Source organism: Hordeum vulgare, chromosome 1H (genome assembly GCF_904849725.1).
Source record: "Hordeum vulgare subsp. vulgare chromosome 1H, MorexV3_pseudomolecules_assembly, whole genome shotgun sequence".
Lineage (NCBI taxonomy): Eukaryota > Viridiplantae > Streptophyta > Magnoliopsida > Poales > Poaceae > Hordeum > Hordeum vulgare.
The window spans coordinates 514,767,090-514,787,392 of record NC_058518.1 but is presented as its reverse complement, the minus strand read 5'-3'; the positions used below and the strand labels follow the sequence as shown (position 1 = coordinate 514,787,392).

The 20,303-nt window shown below is 44.5% G+C and overlaps 1 protein-coding gene and 1 pseudogene across 1 annotated transcript; both read right to left on the bottom strand.

Annotated features, from left to right (window-relative positions):
* Window positions 1-10,274: 10,274 nt before the first annotated feature.
* On the bottom strand, window positions 10,275-12,497 carry LOC123403117 (annotated as a pseudogene).
* Window positions 12,498-17,722: 5,225 nt separating this feature from the next.
* LOC123452688 (protein ANTAGONIST OF LIKE HETEROCHROMATIN PROTEIN 1-like) lies at window positions 17,723-19,538 on the bottom strand. Its single transcript, XM_045129396.1, has one exon. It carries the CDS (start codon window positions 19,391-19,393, stop codon window positions 18,011-18,013), a length of 1,383 nt encoding a protein of 460 aa, XP_044985331.1. The 5' UTR covers window positions 19,394-19,538; the 3' UTR covers window positions 17,723-18,010.
* Between the last annotated feature and the right edge of the window lie 765 nt (window positions 19,539-20,303).

Genomic DNA, 20,303 nt, shown 5'->3' with positions numbered 1-20,303 from the left:
TCCTAGATTTTTGCATAGTGCTCTCCAATTTTAGCATTCAAAGTAGGAGTACTTTTCCAATTTGAGCATTCAATAAGCAAAACCAAATCGTAAAATAAAGTAGTATTGAAATTAGCATGCATTCAATTATAAGCAAAACTACATCATCTCTTGTCATACATATAGCATCACTAATACAGCTAGAACCGTAGCGCCCGACGGGTATCGTCACGGGCGGTGGACACCCAAAGAGAAGGAACCATCATAGGATCATAGCTCCAGTGAGATCCCTGAAGAACCTGCCAGGTATTGTCAAACCTGCCCTCCAATGCAACCATGTAGCGACGGACGTGCTCGTCCTCCTCGCTGACACGGTGACGTACCACCTCCGCGGTGTCCGGAAGCCTCGGCACCATCACTGGCCCACGCGACCGCCACCAAACAAGGATCGGGTCAACAACGGGTTGCCTCCTCACCAACCTACGCTCCCCGGAAGGTATCACCTCCCAATACCAGCCGGGCGGAGCCCAGTCCCGGACATGGCCCCTCTGATCAAGCAGGTGTCCTCCGCTGAGTCAACGACGAGGATGCGGGATAGGCATCGTAAAATGAACTAAAAATAAACTAGTTTTATTGATTTTCTTGCTAAAAATAAACTACTTCTATATATAGTAAAATAAAGTAGTTTTATTAAATCAACTAGTTCAACTACTAAGCACTTACTATAAATAAATAAAACCAAAGCTATATTCACTATGGTGGTAATACTAGTTGTTATATTCTAAAAGGATAAAGAAATAAGTTCACATGCACATGACTAAATAAAGAAAATAAAACACAAGTTCGTGCTAACCAGATGTTAACTTATAAGACAAGTTCATGCTAACCAGATGGTAACTTATTGGCTATTCCTTTTTATTTTTGATTAAATTGATGATCAAATCAAATGGACATGCCTTATAAATCAAAAATTATATCGTATTGTTGTAATCACTTAAATAGTCGGCTGCTAGCACAGATAATTAATTAAATATTGTAGTCAGGTTCATTTTTTACTTTTGTATGGTCAAAAATATTGTTGTTCAGCTTCCTTAATTGGTCATCCCCTTTAATTTCACAGAAAAACACGTTGCCATACTGTCCACAAAATTTAATTATATGTCTCATATTGCACTACAACTAACAATCTAATGAACAAGAATTAATATATGTCATCTTTTGGTTGGTAACAACATTAGATTAATTCAACTACCATAAGTTTTGCCAAAGTGACAGAAATGTTTATTCGAGTGAGCAAAAATTGCATATCTAATCCCATTGCTCATGCAGGACAACATAGGATAAGCATATCAAAGGAAATGATGTTCCTAGAGTATCTGAAATGCACAAGTATCCGATATGCAGGACTACCAAAATAGGTCAAGATGCACAAGTATCAGATTCGTAGGACTACCAAAATAATGCTATATGTTTCTTCTACGTTCGTGCCTACAATAATTATTTTTATCCTATAATTGTCACTTCTTTTTCAACAGTAGACATTATTCCATGGAATTTCTAACATAAGTACTTGTACCTGTTATGGAAAAATGTCAATATCTCCTTCCTTGATCTTAATCAACTAATACGCAAATTTATTTTCTTTAGTTATTACCAGATGCATACTATCTAGATAACATCTTGCAAACTAGAACACAAACATATGGTACAAGAAATTAAAAACATTGTTAGTTTAATTTTAAAAAAAGAAAGGTTTCGAACAAAGATCTGGATGACTACAAATTTAGAAATTACAAGATATTGTTGTTGTGTATTAGTTATGAATAAAAATCCGAGCTCGTCTGTTCTAATCCTAACCAACAGAATAAATCTGAGTGAAAAAGAGATATGTAGGACCGGCCCTGCCGGTGAGGGGAGAGGATGGGGGTGCTGAGCGCGGCGTGAGGAGAGGAGGGGCGCCTGCCAACGGGAGGAGGCCGGAGCTAGAGGAGGAGAGGGAGGAGTGGCGGCGGATCTCACTGTGGGAAGCAGAGGAGGGTCGGTCTGCTCGTCGGCGGGCAGATGGAGGAGGCGCAGGCGGCCGGCGTAGGTGGCGGCGACGACGAGGACGGCTTCGCGGGCGGCAGCGTTTCCGGCAGCCTGGCAGCGTCGGCGTCGGCGTCAACGGGGGGCAGGGGCGGCGTCGGCGTCAGGATCGAATGGAGAGGGGGGGAGAGATCAAAATTTTTAAACTGCCGCTTATATAGCCCCACCTATAGTCCCGGTTGGTGGCACCAACCGGGACCAAAGGTCTCTTTTCAGCAGCCCGACGGGCGGGAAGGGGGGGCATTGGTACCGGTTGGTGTCACCAACCGGGACCAAAGGTCTCTTTTCAGCAGCCCAACGGGCGGGAAGCAGAGGCATTGGTACCGGTTAGTGGCACAAACCGGGACTAAAGGTCTCTTTTCAGCAGCCCGAAGGGTGGGAAGCAGAGGCCTTTGGTCCCAGTTGGTTGCACCAACCGGTACCAATGCCTCCCTTTAGTCCTGGTTGGTGCCACCAACCGGGACCAAAGGCCTTGCGCGGTGCGGTGCTATGTTTAGTCCCACCTCGCTAGCCGAGAGGGGCTCGGAGTGGTCCATAAGCCGTGCCGAACCAACCACTTCGAGCTCCTCTCTACTGCAGGCTTACGGGCCTAAAATCACTCTCTATGCTTGTGGGCCTATTGGGCCTACTACGGGCCTGCATCCTGGCCCTAGTAAGGGTTTCTAGTCGTATGCAGGCCGTGGTGGCCCTCTAGGTGGCACTTTTTTTTAAAAAAATCCTGTTTTTTTGCTTTATTTTTTGTTTCTAATTACTTATTTATTTTCTTTTACGATAATTCTTTTTGCTATTAAAGTTTGTAACAAAATTCTAATTACTTATTTATTTTCTTTTATGATAATTCTTTTTGCTTTTAATGTTTTGAACAAAATTCTAATTACTTATTTATTTTCTTTTATGATAATTCTTTTTGCTATTAAAGTTTGTAACAAAATTCTATATAATTTTAGTTTCAATAATACTAGAGGTTTATAAAAGCTTTTTAGTTGATTCCTTATTACCAGTTCTAAGGCTGTTACAAAGGCATTTTATTTGGTACAGGTTATAAGGCTGGGGCCCCACGAGCACCTTTTAGTACGGGTTCGTGGCATGAACCGGCAAAAGAGTTTTTTAGTTGATTCTTTCTGCAGCTGTTTTTTAGTCCCACCTCGCCAAGCGAGAGGCACTCGCAGCGGTTTATAAGCCATGAGTGTAGAGACGATGAAGGGAGAAGCGCAGTGCTCACCTGCACGTTGGCCTGAAGCTAAGCAACGTGCAGGTGAGCATTGCGCCTCTCTTTTATTTTGGCATGGTATCATCATTTCATCCACATAACATATGCAAGAAAGTTGAGAGGGTTACGGCAAAAACGGGATGCACTTCGTGTGCAAAACGGACAATCACTTTCGAAGTATCAGGATTTCATACGGAAACTTGTCTGTTACAACATGCATTTCAAATGAACTACAAAAAGGTTGAAAGTTGGCATGGTATCATCATAATAGTTGTGGAGAAAGTCTTCACTTTTTCTTCGCTTGTGTCCTTTCCTTATTGCGCCGTAACCATGGATAATCTTCATCATTTATCAGGATGCTTGGGTCAGCCTTGACTTTGAAGGGAGGAATTTCATGAAACTTTTCACAATCTTCGGACATGTCTGTCTTGCCCTCCACTCCCACGATGTCCCTTTTTCCTGAAAGAACTATGTGGCGCTTTGGCTCATCGTATGATATATTCACTTCCTTATTTCTTTATTTTTCTCGGTTTGGTAGACATGTCCTTCACATAGATAACCCATGCCACATCATTGGCTAGGACGAACGGCTCGTCAGTGTACCCAAGATTGTTCAGATCCACTGTTGTCATTCCGTACCGTGGATCTACCTGTACCCCGCCTCCTCACAGATTGACCCATTTGCACTTAAACAAAGGGACCTTAAAATCTACTCCGTAGTCAAGTTCCCATATGTCCACTATGTAACCATAATATGTGTCCTTTCCCCTCTCGGTGGCTGCATCAAAGCGGACACCGCTGTTTTGGTTGGTGCTCTTTTGATCTTGGGCGATCGTGTAAAATGTATTCCCATTTATCTCATATCCTTTCCAAATCGTAACAGTCGAAGATGGTCCCCTGGACAACGAGTACAGCTCATCACAAATAGTGTTTTCATCTCTGAGACGTGTTTCCAACCAACTGCTGAAAGTCCTGATGTGTTCACATGTAATCCAGTCGTCGCACTGCTCCGGGTGTTTGGAGCGCAGACTGTTCTTGTGTTCATCGACATAAGGGGTCACCAAGGTAGAGTTCTGTAGAACTGTGCAGTGTGCTTGAGACCAAGAATATCCGTCCCTGCATATTATTGTCTCCCCTCCAAGCGTGCCTTTTCCAGTCAGTCTCCCCTCATACCACGATTTAGGGAGACCTGTCTTCTTAAGGTCAGGAATGAAGTCAACACAAAACCCAATGACATCCTCTGTTTGATGGCCCATGGAGATGCTTCCTTCTGGCCTAGCGCGGTTACGGACATATTTCTTTAGGACTTCCATGAACCTCTCAAAGGGGTACATATTGTGTAGAAATACGGGGCCCAGAACGACAATCTCGTCAACTAGATGAACTAGGACGTGCGTCATGATATTGAAGAAGGATGGTGGGAACACCAACTCGAAACTGACAAGACATTGCACCAGATCACTCCTTAGCCTTGGTATGATTTCTGGATCGATCACCTTCTGAGAGATTGCATTGAGGAATGCACATAGCTTCACAATGGCTAATCAGACGTTTTCCGGTAGAAGCCCCCTCAATGCAACCGAAAGCAGTTGCGTCATAATCACATGGCAGTCATGAGACTTTAGGTTCTGAAACTTTTTCTCTGCCATATTTATTATTCCCGTTATATTCGACGAGAAGCCAGTCGGGACCTTCATACTAAGCAGGCATTCAAAGAAGATTTCCTTCTCTTCTTTGGTAAGAGCGTAGCTGGCAGGACCTTCATACTGCTTTGGAGGCATGCCGTCTTTTTCGTGCAAACGTTGCAGGTCCTCCCGTGCCTCAGCTGTATCTTTTGTCTTCCCATACACGCTCAAGAAGCCTAGCAGGTTGACGCAAAGGTTCTTCGTCACGTGCATCACGTCTATCGAAGAGCGGACCTCTAGGTCTTTCCAGTAGGGTAGGTCCCAAAATATAGATTTCTTCTTCCACATGGGTGCGTGTCCCCCAGCGTCACTCGGAACAGCTAGTCCGTCGGGACCCTTTCCAAGTACGTGATCACCGGTACGCATGGCGGGCTTCTTTCGGTGATCTGCCTCGCCTTTGAAATGCTTGCCTTTCTTTCGACATTGATGGTTGGTAGGAAGAAATCGACGATGGCCTAGGTACACATTCTTCCTGCAGCTTCCCAGGTATATACTTTCGGTGTCAGCTAAACAGTGCGTGCATGCGTGGTATCCCTTGTTTGTCTGTCCTGAAAGGTTACTGAGAGCGGGTCAATCGTTGATGGTTACAAACAGCAACGCGTGCAGGTTAAATTCCTCCTATTTGTGCTCATCCCACACACGTACACCGTTTCCATTCCACAGCTGTAAAAGTTCTTCAACTAATGGCCTTAGGTACACATCAATGTCGTTGCCGGGTTGCTTAGGGCCTTGGATGAGAACTGACATCATAATGAACTTCCGCTTCATGCACATCCAAGGAGGAAGGTTATACATACATAGAGTCACGGGCCAGGTACTGTGATTGCTGCTGTGCTCCCCGAAAGGATTAATGCCATCCGCGCTTAAACCAAACAATACGTTCCTTGGGTCACGTGCAAACTCAGCCCAGTACTCTCTCTCGATTTTTCTCCACTGCGACCCGTCAGCGGGTGCTCTCAACTTCCCGTCTTTCTTACGGTCCTCACTGTGCCATCACATCAACTTGGCATGCTCTTTGTTTCTGAACAGTCGTTTCAACCGTGGTATTATAGGAGCATACCACATCACCTTCGCAGGAACTCTCTTCCTGTGGGGCTCGCCGTCAACATCACCAGGGTCATCTCGTCTGATGTTATACCGCAATGCACCACATACCGGGCATGCGTTCAAATCCTCGTACGCACCGCGGTAGAGGATGCAGTCATTAGGGCATGCATGTATCTTATGCACCTCCAATCCTAGAGGGCATACGACCTTCTTTGCTGCGTACGTACTGTCGGGCAATTCATTATCCTTTGGAAGCTTCTTCTTCAATATTTTCAGTAGCTTCTCAAATCCTTTGTGAGGCACAGCATTCTCTGCCTTCCACTGTAGCAATTCCAGTACGGTACCCAGCTTTGTGTTGCCATCTTCACAATTGGGGTACAACTTTTTTTTGTGATCCTCTAACATGCGATCGAACTTCAGCTTCTCCTTTTGACTTTCGCATTGCGTCCTTGCATCGACAATGACCCGGCGGAGATCATCATCGGGGACATCGTCTGGTTTCTCTTGATCTTCAACAGCTTCCCCCGTTGCAGCATCATCGGGCACATCGTCTGGTTCCTCTTGATCTTCAGCAGCTCCCCCCGTTAAAGCATCACCGTATTCAGGGGGCACATAGTTGTCATCGTCCTCTTCTTCTTCGTCGTCTTCCATCATAACCCCTATTTCTCCGTGCCTCGTCCAAACATGATAGTGTGGCATGAAACCCTTGTAAAGCAGGTGGGTGTGATGGATTTTCCGGTCAGAGTAAGACTTCGTATTCCCACATTTACTGCATGGACAACACATAAAACCATTCTGCTTGTTTGCCTCAGCCACTTCGAGAAAAATATGCACGCCCTTAATGTACTCGGAGGTGTGTCTTTCACCATACATCCATTGTCGGTTCATCTGCGTGCATTGCATATAATTATGTGTGTCAAAATTAAGAAAATCAGACAAATATCTATCTAAAGTAATAAAATCAGACAAGTATCATAAAGAAGATAAGAACAAGAGGCTCACCACGGTGGTGCCGGAGACGAGATCGGCGCGGGCGATCAACGACGACGAAAACGGGGACGGGGCGTGACAGACCCCTAAATCTAGACAAATCTCGAAAAAAGGAGCTCCTAGGTCGAGCTTCGAGAGGAGAAACCTTAACTAGTGTGGCTCGGGCATTTCATCGAACACCTCATGTGCATAGGAGGTGAACACCTCATGTGCATAGGAGGTGAACTAGAAATCTCGCCGGATTGAAAAAACAGAGCACTGTGGAGTGCTCTGCCGCGGCGGTGGGTACATATAGGCAAGTTATTTGTCCCGGTTCGTGGCATGAACCGGGACTAAAGCCACCCCTTCTGTCCCGGTTCATGTCACGAACTGGGACAAATGGTTGTGGGCCAGCAGCGAGGATCATTGGTCCCGGTTCGTGGCTCGAACCGGGACCAATGCCCACGAGGCCCCGGCCGGCCCCCTGGGCTCACGAACCGGGTCTAATACCCCCCATTGGTCCCGGTTCTTGAAGAACCGGGACTAATGGGCTGGCCAGGGCCGAACGATACCCTATTTTCTACTAGTGGTTAGGTTAGGGTTAGGTCATCCAAAATGTGGATTCGAAGTTTATTTTGGTTTGATTCCAAGCTTCATTTGCAGGAAACCCCCGACACTGTGGTGGATCCATCTTTCTGTGGTTCTTTTCCTGAATCTGATCCTACATGCATGATGCATCATCAGAGGCCGAATAAGATGGTAGCTTTCGAAGTTTCTTTGACTGGGAGGCGCTTCCTGGGTTGTCCTGTGCAGCAGGTATTACATCTTGCTGGTGGATTAGTGAACTACTAAATAAGGTGTTGTATGTAGAGTTTTCACACAGAATAAGGTGTTAACTAAATTTAGCTGTTAACTGAATTTATTAGCTTGGTAGTAAGGTGCATACCATTAATATTTTTGTTCTGTTCTGTAGGATGAAGGTGTCAACTGTGGGGTGGTGGAGTGGGTGGATGCTCCTTGGCCAGATATTTTACAAAGGTGCCTAGGAAGGCTTTGGGACATGTACCAGGAGCAGAACTTTGGTAGGGTGAAGGATCAACAAGCTCATGACAAAGAGGCGGTGAAGCTAAAGAAGGAAATTGACTTCCTGTCAAACAGCTACAACCAGTTGATGGAAGATGTATCCAAACTTTTTGACTATCAAGATGGCAAGATGTCCCATGACATGGACTATACCAGTCAGGCAATAAATAAAAAGAAGAAAGAACTTGAGGATCAGGCAAGGATTGAGATAAGTATGGAAAAGCTGAAGCTTGCCAAGGAGCAGAGGTGCATTCTTCAAAGCCAAGCAGATATCATTCAGAACATGAGGAAGGTCATGCAGGAAGTGCAGGTGGACAGGGACTTACTTAAGGAAGAGAAGAGGAAGCTGGAGTATCTCATTGCTGATCTGCTCAAGGCTGGGCATGGCAGCAAAGATAAGCTGGAGAGGATCAAGGCAATATTGGATGAGTGAAGTGGTTGTTATGTGTGTTAAGTATTAGGCCTATATATATAGCTGGCCTTGAAATGTCCTGCATGGTAGGTGTATATTTTGGGGAAGTGTCATGTGGTTTCAGAACCTGAATCAAGATGGTATGAGGTACCTACTGTTATGGTTTTATCTATGATGTAATGACTTTTATGTTAAGACATACTATGCTAAGTTAAGTAAGTAAGAATGTTTTATCTATGATGAGGTTGTTTTACTTTAGAAGTGTATAATGAATTTTCCTGCATTTTTTGACAGTTTACCTAAAATTCAGTAACTTAACTGAATTTTGGACAGTTTATCTAAAATTCAGTAAGTTAACTGAATATTGGACAGTTTACCTAAAATTCAGTAAGTTAACTGAATTTTGGACAATTTACCTAAAATTCACTAACTTAACTGAATTTTTACCTAAAACACACAACAACTAAAACATAATACCATCATACAACATGCACACTGCAACAGAGAGAAATATAGCAACATAATATTCAGTTACCATCAGTTACCAGTACTTCTAACATAATAGAGTACTTCCCATCCAGTTCACATGAGTTCATACCAAAAGTAAAATTACTTCTAACTTATATGCTAGGTTTGATGTTGATCCTCTTGGAGCAGATGGTGAATCTGTTGATGCTGATCCTCTTGGAGAAGATGGTGAAACTGTTGATGCTGGTGCCCTTGGAGCTGCTATTGAAACTGTTGATGCTGATGCTCTTGGAGCTGCTGTTTTTTTCTTTCTCATTGTGTTAGGACCAAGTGGTGGAGCAGATGAGGCTGGGATGTGTGAACTTTGGTCTTTATGTGCTCTTTCTGGAGGTACTTGTGTAGCACTAGAGGAACCATTGAAAATTTCTCTATTCTCCTACATGGCAAAATAAAAACAGTTATTTATTAGACCGCACCTAAATTAAGGAAACATATAATGCAAAATGTTAAATGACCTGCTGTAGGTTCTTTCTCATCTGCAGACTTGGTTTCAGAGCTTTCCCACAGTTTGTAAATCTATGGCCTTGTAGACCACAATTGTTGCATGTAATTGTTCCCATCCTACTTGTGTCCTTTGGTGCAGGCACCTCAAACTGTCCCTTCCTCCTAGTTGTCTGTTTCCTGCCTTTTTTTTGAACACTCGGGGCTCAATATCCTTGGTTTGGGTGTCAGGCCAGAATTCAGGACCAGGGACAGGGTGCACAATGTCTTTGTATGCTTCAATATAAAGTGATTTTTTGAAAAATTCATGCACAAAGTCCTCTGGGTGCATATGAACCTTGCTCATTGCTGCTATTGCATGACTGCATGTCACACCTGTCATGTCCCACCTCCTGCAATCACATGATTTAGTAGCAAGGTTCACACAATACTGTTTCTCACCACTAGACACTTGCCAAATGTCAGGACCAGCCCTATGTGCCTCACAATATTTGGCATACTTCTTATTCTCCTCCAGTTTCTCTGAATAGTTGGGTGTGATCATCCACCTGCTGTACTCTATCTTTTCCCTAGTCTTTTGCCTTTTGATCATCTGCTTAGTCCTAATTCCTTCAAACATTGTCCTAATTGGTTTGGCCCTAACATCAAGGATCATTTTGTTGAAAATCTCACTAAGTTTGTTCACAAGAAGATCAGTTTTGCAATTATAATCCATTGCAAACCTACACCAAGTCTCCTTTGGAATTTTCTCAAGCCACTTCCAAGCACCCTCACACTCTGCTTTCAGCAATGTCATTCCTAATTCAGGGCCATGTTTGGTGAATGAGTAGCTAGCCTAATCTACTAGCTTCTTTAGTTCTGCTGCTCTGAAGCCAGCAGACTGAAAATTTGCATATATGTGCCTAAGGCAGCATCTGTGAGGGGAATCAGGGAACACTTCATTTATAGCCTTAAGAAGACCCTATTTATAAATTAGTAAGTATCAGAATCTTCCTTGTCAACCACTACTAGCAATATTTCTGAACTACTACAAGAGATAGTTGCATACCTTTTGCCTGTCAGAAATAATGGTGTAGGTTCCAAATTTGCTTCCACTTCCAATGCAACATCTTAGCTGGGTTAGGAACCATGTCCAACTATCACCATCTTCCTTGTCAACAACACCAAAGGCTATGGGGTAGATGTTGTTGTTGCCATCTCTTCCTGTGGATGCAAGAATTTGATGTCCAGTGGTTAGCTTGATGAAGCAACCATCAAGCCCTGCATCCATAACCAAATTAGATACCATAATTTTTCTCTAAGAAGATATTTTCAAGAAAATGCAGTTGTAAATATACCTATAAAGGGCCTGCATCCATTAAGAAATCCTTGCTTTGATGCAAGCAAGCAGTAGAACATGTACTTAAATCTAGGAGTTGGTGCAGGGTTTTCTGGGTCCTCAAATGTTGTAACTATACACCTGCTACCAGGGTTTGTACCAATAACTGCTTGTAGGTAGTCCCTCAGTCTATAATATTGCCCCTTCTGGTCACCTTGCACAACCTTAATAGCCTTCCTCCTTGCCCTATATGCCACACTCCTTGATACACCAACTGAAAAATTGACTTTGCTGTTTTTAATAAGTGCATCCACAGGTGCTCTTGGATCTGCTCTAAGAGAAGGCTCAATTGCTTTGGCAAGCCACTTAGTAGTAACCTTTGTGTTCTGTGCTCATGATGGACAAGTGTGCTCCATGTTACACTTCTTAATGCAAAAAAAGTTCTTTCATGAGCTATCCTGGAGGCACACATGTAAAATTCACACCCATGCTCTCTCTGTGAGCACCAAACAATAATTCTTGTTGGGGAGTTCCTGTGGTAGTGAAAAGACCTCAAAGTCCTTATATGAAAATCCCTTAATGCTTCTCTGAACTGGTAAACACTCTCAAAACACAAGCTCTTGCACAAGTAAATGTGAATTGGGAATTGAGGGGTCAAACCATACCCTATCCTTCATCTTTTTCTTATTACTCTTTGGCTTCTTCAGGAGGTATGGTAGGTCAACTTCATCTTCTTCTTCCTCATCACTTATGCCTAAATCACCAGCAAAACAAAACTCATCTGGTTTAGGAAACCAATCTGGTTTTTCTTTATGCTCTACATCATTGTGACATCTGCTAGTTGGACCAGGATTCTTCACATATTTCACTAAGCAGTTAATTCCAATGGTCTATCCTCTTCAGAGGCAGAATCTATTTCCATTTGAACAGCTTCATCAGCACTCCCATTTGAATGAACTGAATTATCAGAACAGAATTCAGACACTTCAATGTCTCCTTCAAAGTGGTTCAAATATGCCTCTCTTTGAATCCTGCTCCTCTCAAGCTGAGCCTTTCTATCATTTATCTTTTTCTGAACCTCAGAATCCTTCACAATGCAGCTCTCTTGAGTGTTCATGTAATTCTCATTAGCCTGTGTACTAGCATGTTCAACATTTCTCACAACCCTTATGTTCACAGACTTCACATGATGATAAACCTCCAACATTTCATGAACACTGTCTTCATTACCTAAATACTTTACTCTTCCAGATCCAATATTCTCCTCATTCACATAGTACATGTAATCACTCTCCCTACCCCCTTCACTAGCAATGAGTGATTGTAGGGTAAGAAAAGTAATATCTGCCTCATATATACACCTTGTCACAGGTTTTCTTCCATTGAAATGAAAAATTATGTACCACTTCTTGCCAGCCAAACTGCATAAATAAGATGAAATACCTAAGAGAGGTGGAACTCTAATAGCTGAACTACAACTACAACTACACATTTAAGATTGCAGAAAAAAAAGCTCCTACCAACACATCTTACTAATTTGCCATACCTGCAACCCATAGAGCATCCAGGCGCCGGCGATGACTTGACTAGCGGTGCCCCCGGCTGCTGCCAGCCTTCCTGCATCGCGTAGCTGCTGCTCCCCAACCAGTTATCCACTTCATGGAAAGACCCTACACCGTCGCTGCCGCCGTCGCCGCCAACAATGTCGCCGCCGCCCACATCCGGAATCACCGACGCCATGGCGGCCACCACCTAGGTCAGAGACAGGGAGAGGAGGGAGAGAGTGAAGCGAGAGGGTACTGGATCGGATCTGGAGGGAGAGAGTGAAGGGAGAGGACGGAGACGGCGAGCGGGCGCCGTTAACGACCGTCTGCGTGGGGACGGCAAAGGTGGCCAGCCTGGCACCTGACATGTGGGCCAGCATTGCCAGAAAAACAGTTAAAAGAGCTAAATCAGGCAGTTAAAACTTTTGATAGTTTTTTGCCACAGATTAGGAAGATTTTGGTAGTTTTCCGCACAAAATCGTATTATGGTAGCTACTCGACACGGTTGCGCGAAATGTGGTAGTTTTTGGCAATTTACTCGAAACCAAACAATAAGGGAGTTTTGTTTCTTCTATTTTCCTTTGCACGTCTTTGATCTTCGTCATTGCATTTCTTCATGAGGAGCTCGGTTAACCAGCATGTGATTCAAAACCCACCTCTCCCGTTATCTTTTCGTATGTTATGTTTTGTGATAAATTTTTGATAAAAGATATGTGATATAAGCGCAAAGAGTATATACTCAGTTTCTCCATATCAAGATGCACACATCGTATAAAGTGAACATCAAAAGTATCCAACACCACATAGATTTACAAGCAAAAGAATATAACCTAAGGCAGCAAGGCCGATCCAAAGATTGCACCTCCTTGCTTGTCTGCTCTACTTGGGTACATGCCACCATGAAAAAGTACCATGTATTTTCAACCATTGTAGTATGAACCATGTACCAAGCCAATGTGTAGACGTATAAATATGATTTTCAAATGAGAAGTGTCAGTTCATTACTTTGGCAATAGTCTTGGTGGGGTGTCTCACGTAGCAGGATGCAAAGAAGGGACTCCCACAAGGCAATCTACCTAGGTTACGACCCTCGTGATGGGGTAATACCCTACTCCTTCTCGGATTGTATATTGATGATGATTAGCTTCATATGATAAATGGTATATGGTACACAATGGAGAGATCTCTAGGATCCCATAAGTATGAGATTAGTTGTCTACAAATAAGCCCTAGCCTTGCCCTATGTAGGGGGATAAGGTGTGGGTTTACACGAATCCTGGGTCGGTTATGGCGAGGCAAGATCTTTCTAGATCCCCGGGTAGGCTTCCTTATCTGCTAATTGGCAGATGATGTTCTCTCGTGAAGCCATTGGCCGAGTTGTGGCCTTGGACTACCCATTGGCCTGATGGGACGGCTCTTATCATGCTAGTAAACCCACGATGCATGTCACGTCAAGAAGATATATTTTTCTTGTCAAAACCACACTATTTCTACCTAAACATAACCATGTCATGCACATCATGATATGATATCTAAGCTTTGAGCCTATACACTACAGCCAGTTACCAATCATGTTTGTCGTTCTTCGAGACATATAATTTAAAGCAACATGAATATTAAATCATAACAAGTGAGAAATTTGCATTATAATAAGATACGTTGGATTGTTTCATCATGAGCACGGAAGCAACAATGCTAACTCAAGACCTCTTGGCTCGGATACCATACTGAATTCATGTTCCAGCCAACTCATTCAAAAGTCCAAAGTGATGGAGGGAGGCGGACGGGCAATATATTTCAACAACACTTTGTAAGGTTGTCCATCTTTAACATCACTCCTTTGCGGAGATACCATATGAATGTCTTAGCTTCTAGTGGCACATTTAATTTTAGACATTAATTTGTGCACCATTGTGAGCTAGGAGTTTGTACATGTAGCTGATCGAGAATATCCACTTCTTGTGCAAATTTTATCAGAATAAATCTGGCTCATGTGATGATTGGCTAGACTCTATACTTTCCAACAAAACATTAAACATATATATCTGGCATCTAGTAAGTGATGTCTAAAATATACATTAGGTGAGGAATCACTTAGAATTTACGGTTGTGTCATGTAATAACATGGAAAAGCCCCATGTACTAAGCCCTCGAGGGGGGGGGGGGTTACCAAACGTCTGAGCTAAGTGTTTCCCCAAACCTAACATGTGGATGTGAGCTACCTTTAATATTTAATCCCAAACAAGAAGGATAAAGATGATTCATCTTCATTAAACCCCACCCACACATGCGATTCCTGGGTTTTCGATGAACCTAGGATATGACCTTAAATTCCACGGAGGTCATGCCACACACCCTCCTCGTAAAGAAGCTTGAAAAATCATTTACTTAAGAGCATAGAGTTTTTTGGCATATGGGTCCACAAGCCACATTTGATCCTTTGGGCGTCATAACACACTCCACATCGCTAGCCGATTTATTTTTTGACCTCACACTGCCAAAAAAATTGTACCACAATTGATTTATCCTTTTCTACACCCCTTTTGGCACTTGGAAGAAATACATCATGTACAAAACTATGTTGCTAAGCACAAAATTGATTAGGAGGAGCCTCCAACTAGAGGATGCTTCCCTTTCCAACTGATGAGATCATTTTTCTATTGTTTCTTCAAAATTGCTTCTAATACACGTTATGTAGCTTCTCGCAATAGACCAGAGTCCCAAGGTAGGGAATAAGAAATTATCCCTGCTTCCATGCAAAAAGTCAGTGTACTAAGGTTCAACTCCCTGGGTATCACCAAAGCAGAGGATAACTCACTCCCATCAAATGTAGAAGTCCGAAGCACAAGACACCAATTTTAGGTTGTTTACTTTTCACACTCCAAGGATCATAAAAAGACTAGTGTCCTCGACATATTGTAGAATGGACAAACCATCATTAAATAGATGTGGTACCCCCCTTGATTTGACCATCTGCTTTTGCATGCTCGATGAGTGCCGCAAGTATATTAGCCATAGGGTTAAATAAGATGGGGGCATCGAAACCCCTTGGCGAAGATCTTTTTTGTCTGAAAGTTATCGTCAACATCTTCATTGAGTTTCATAACGACAATGCCCATATGATAAAAAGCAATCAATCACGTCAAGCCATGTTGAAGAAAAATCCTTCATTCAGTGGTTCTACGAGAGAACATGTCATTTTACTTTGTAATAGGCCATTTCAAAATAAAATTTTGAGGATAACAATGCTCAACTATTTCTCTGTGCATTTCATGAACGGTCTCGTGCAAGACGACCACCCAATCCAGGATGTTCCCGTCTTGCATCAAAGCCCTCTTAGTGGGTCCAACCACGTGGTCTGTGACCCCATTTGTTATAACACTTGCCACCCTTGTGAAGATCTTGTAGTTAGCATTAAGAAAACATATGGGTCCATATTGTTGGATTTGAAAAGCCTCCTTAGTTTTTGGTAACAAAATTATTTCAGCAATATTTTATCTAAAGAGATCAAGGTTACCAATCGTGGATGTTGTCAAATAACTCCATCCAGTCGCCTTTAATAATGTTCCAAAAATATATAGAGCTAAAAAGCCATCTGATCAGGATGCTTTGTTGTGTTCCATTTAGAACAATGTGTCCCTCACTTCTTTGGTTCATCAAAACCCAAACAACATCATTTGTTCAGAATTCATCAAAGGAGAAATGACTCTCATATGGTGAGCAGAAAAGAACTTCACCAAATTTGGTGATATACATTTTAAGAGCCCCCCCCCCCCCCTCCCCCAAAACCAAATTTGCGATCGGATCTAGTTGAAACTAACCAAAATGAACTAAATATCTGTGAGTAGATTATTTTCACATTGCGCTAAAAAATAAACCGAAAATATCTTGTATGGTGTAAATCCTTTTTTCTTGGGTTTGTTCATTTCCTGGGATCTAAGTTAACAACCTCCAAAACTTCTATAACAACGAGCAAGTAAAATATGAAGAAAATGGATCCTGATTTTTTTATAGAGCACACATGCTAGCTTGCCCTTTCTTGCACTGCCAGTATTCCTCGGACAAGTTCTGAACCCAGTCCTGAACCTAGTCCTGAACCTGAACCTGCTAAATCCGAATCAGCCAAGTTATTGGACTGACCAAACCATGCCACATTCACACACAACACTCTAAACAAAGCCACAGACAAACAAGACTTGTTAGCTGTGCCTTTCATTGGAGCCAACAAGAAAGCAAAAAATTCAGGTCAAACAAGAGCAATCAAAGATTGCATAGCAAAGCAGAGACATTTGCTTCATTGTTTGCCCAACCAAGTCCAAAAATGTACTAGTAGTATATACATACAAATATAGTAGAGTAGATGAACTGAAGAATGGCACCAAACAATTGTTTCTTTGACATGGTGTGAAAATTCCTTTCTTTCTTTCTTTCCTGGGATGTTTGTTAACTAGGACCCTCCTATTGAGCAACTGAAAATTTGATTCTTTGACAGAGTCTGGATCATCGTGGACGTTTGACAGAGTCCGATGGATTTGAAAAGCCTCCTTAGTTTTTGGTAGCAGAATTATTTCAGCAATGTATTCAATCTAAAGAGCTCAAGGTTACCAATCATGGACGTTGTCAAACAACTCCATCCAGTCGCCTTTAATAATCTTCCAAAATACAGATAGTATTCAGCTAGAAAGCCATCTGATCAGGGTGCTTTGTTATGTTCCAATAGAACAATGTGTCCCTCACCTCTTTGGTTCATCAAAACCCAAACAACATAGTCCGTTCAGAATTCATCAAAGGAGAAATGACTCTCATATGGTGGCCGGGAAAGAACTTCACCAAATTTGGAACTAACCAAAATAAACTAAATATCTGTGAGTGGATTATTTCTGTGTTGCCCTCAAGAAATAAACCCAAAATTTGGAAGGGTTTTTTTTTCTTTCAAAAAACCTCTAACGACCGACTGACATAATAAGGGATTATTTCATCTAACACAAATATTGAAACCAAAACATAAGTACCTTTTGTTCCTTGTATGGTTTAAATCCTTTTTCTTTGGTTTCTTCATTTGCTGGGATCTAAGTTAACAACCTTCCAAAACTCAGACCTCACTCTCTCTCTCTCTGTTCCTTCTATAACAATGAGCAAGTAAAATAAGAAGAAAAATGGATCCTAATTTTTTTATAGAGCACAGATGCTTGCTCTTTCTTGCACTGCCAGTATTCCTCGGACGAGTTCACACCCAGTCCTGAACCTGAACCTGAACCTGCTAAATCCAAATCAGCCAAGTTATTTGACTGACCAAACCATGCCACATTCACACACAACACTCTAAACAAAAGCCATAGACAAACAAGACTTGTTAGCTGTGCCTTTCATTGGAGCCAACAAGAAAGCAAAAAATTCAGGTCAAACAAGAGCATCCAAAGATTGCATAGCAAAGCAGAGACATTTGCTTCATTGTTTGCCCAACCAAGTCCAAAAATGTACTCCTAGTAGTATATACAATCAAATATAGTAGTAGAGTAGATGAACTGAAGAATGAAACCAAACAATTGTTTCTTTGACATGGTGTGAAAAAATCTTTCTTTCTTTCTTTCTTACTTTCCTGGGATACTTGTTAACTACGGCCCTCCTATTGAGCAACTGAAAATTTGATTCTTTGACAGAGTCTGGATCATGGAATGGAATGGAATGGTAGAAGGAAGGATCGGCAAACTAGAAGAAGGCGGTGCCGGCGAGGCCACGGTGGAGGAGGTTGTGCGCCATCTTGTCCCTGGCCTTGGCGGCGTCGGCGGAGCGCACGGGGTTGTCCAGCACGGGCAGGTCGTCCTGGACCTCCACCCGGAGCTCCGGCGTCATGGCCTCCCCTCTGGCCTCGCAGATGTTGTGCAGCACGCAGCAGGCGCCGAGCACCACCGGCAGGTCCTGGAGCTTCACCTCCGTGCGCTTCTGCAGGCACGCCCACCGGCTCTTGAGCCGGGAGAAGGCGTCCACGGCCACCTGCCGGAGCTCGCCCACCTTCTCGTTGAAGGCGTGCTGCGTCCAGGTGAGGTTCTGGTGGGTGTAGGGCACGAGGCACCAGCCGGTGAGCGGGTAGCTTGCGCCGCCGACGACCCAGGAGCCGTCCATCATCCCGGCGGCGGCGCGCTGCTGCAGCGCCGACTTGTCGAGCACCTGGTCGTCGGACAGCGAGCCCGGCCAGCCGATGCAGACGTCGGTGAAGGCGCCGTCGGGGCCGACCACCCCCTGCAGCGTGATGGAGTAGGACGTCTTCTGGTTGCGCTCCGTGTGCCGGCGGTTGAAGTAGGAGGCGACGTGCACCTTGGGCGCGATGATGGGGATGTGGGTGGTGTACATGGCGCCCACCACGTCGGGCACGCCCGACCTGGCCTCGAAGCTGGCCTTGACGGCGGCGGCGGCGGCGGAGCCGCGGTCCGGCCAGCGGAGGAAGCGCGGCATGAGGATGGAGCGGATGGCGGCGCAGACCTCGAGGACGAGCTTGTGGCAGGTGGAGATGCCGATGCCGAAGCGCTTGGAGACGAGCCGGAGCGGCTCCCCCGTGGCGAGGCGCCAGACGCAGACGGCCACGCGCTGGCGGACGGGGATGGCGGCGCGGAGCGCCGTGTCCTCCTTGGCGACGGCGGCGCCGAGCGCGTCGCAGACCATGCCGAACGTGGCGCGGCCCATCCGGAACTCCCGCAAGAACTCCGCCTCCGGGTACCCCGGGCTGCTCCGCAGCTCCCACCACTCGCTGGAACGGTCCTTGACCCATAGCCGGCGCTGGTACGGCGAGGCCTCGTCGCCTCCTCCTCCTCCGCCGGCGACGACCCGGCGCTTAGAGGGCCGGCCGTCGAGCACCACCACAGGCAGGGCCGGGGCCGGGGCCGTGAGCGGGGAGACCACCTCAGCCTCCCCATCCTCCTCGTCCTCCTCCTCCCGGGCAGGGACCCGGGCGTTGAGCTCGAGGAGGGGGAGCGGGCGGCGGCCGGGGCGCGGCGCGTGGTACTCCGCAAGGATGTTTGTGATGCGCAAATCCAAATCCCTCTTGCTCTCGTCCTCGCCGTCGTCGGCGCCGCGCTTCCGGCGGCGATTGGGCATCGGGGGAGAGGGGAAGAAGGTGGGTGGAGGTGGAGGTGGGGGAAGAAGAGAAGGAGAGGTCGTGGTCGTCGCCTCTCTCGGGTCTTTGTAGGAGAAGAGCAAAGCAGGGAGCTTTGTCTCTCTTGGTTCTGGTTCTGGTTCTGGTTCTGGTTGGGGTTGGGTAGGTAGGTGTGAGCGCATCAGACAGCAGCAGCACGTTTCTTTCTAGTGTGAAATGAAAGGCCAGGCATGTCAAGGTGTGGTCAGCTTGTTCCCCCCCAAAAAAATATGTTATTCTTTTTTATATGAATTATTATATATGTATGTGTTTCGAAAAAATGTGTTTTTTTAGATTCTCAAAAAAAAAAGTTGTGTTTTTGAGCGGGTGACACGACGAACGAGGCAATAGATTTTGATGAGCTGATAGGAGGAAATATGGAGGCATGAAGAATGTGGTGCGGGGCAGGGAATAGATGGTGAGGATTGATGGCGGATTTTAACTCGCGTGTTGTGCTTGGATCTGGTTGCCTTCTCATTTCCAAAGGAATGAAATGATGAACGAGGTAATATATTGATGTCGGTGTAAACACCGGTCAAATTGCCGGGGGAAATATATATGTCACGTATTGATAGCGGAATTAAGATATGTACAGTTTTGATGAGTTGTTGGATAACCGGTTGTCACGCGTTTGCTTCCGATTTCCGTGGGAATGGTATGATGGACAATGAAATGTACCTACTGTATCGGTGTAAACACTAGTGTCGTCCGATCGGGAGGAAGAGGTATTGAGACAGGCAGAACGACGCGCCGACGTAGATACAAGGAAATGTATATCAAATATTGATGACCACATTAACTTATGAGTAGCTGTTCTTGGCAAATAAGTCTAGCTGCGGTGGGTTTTTCCATCTGATTTTAAAGGGAAGGACA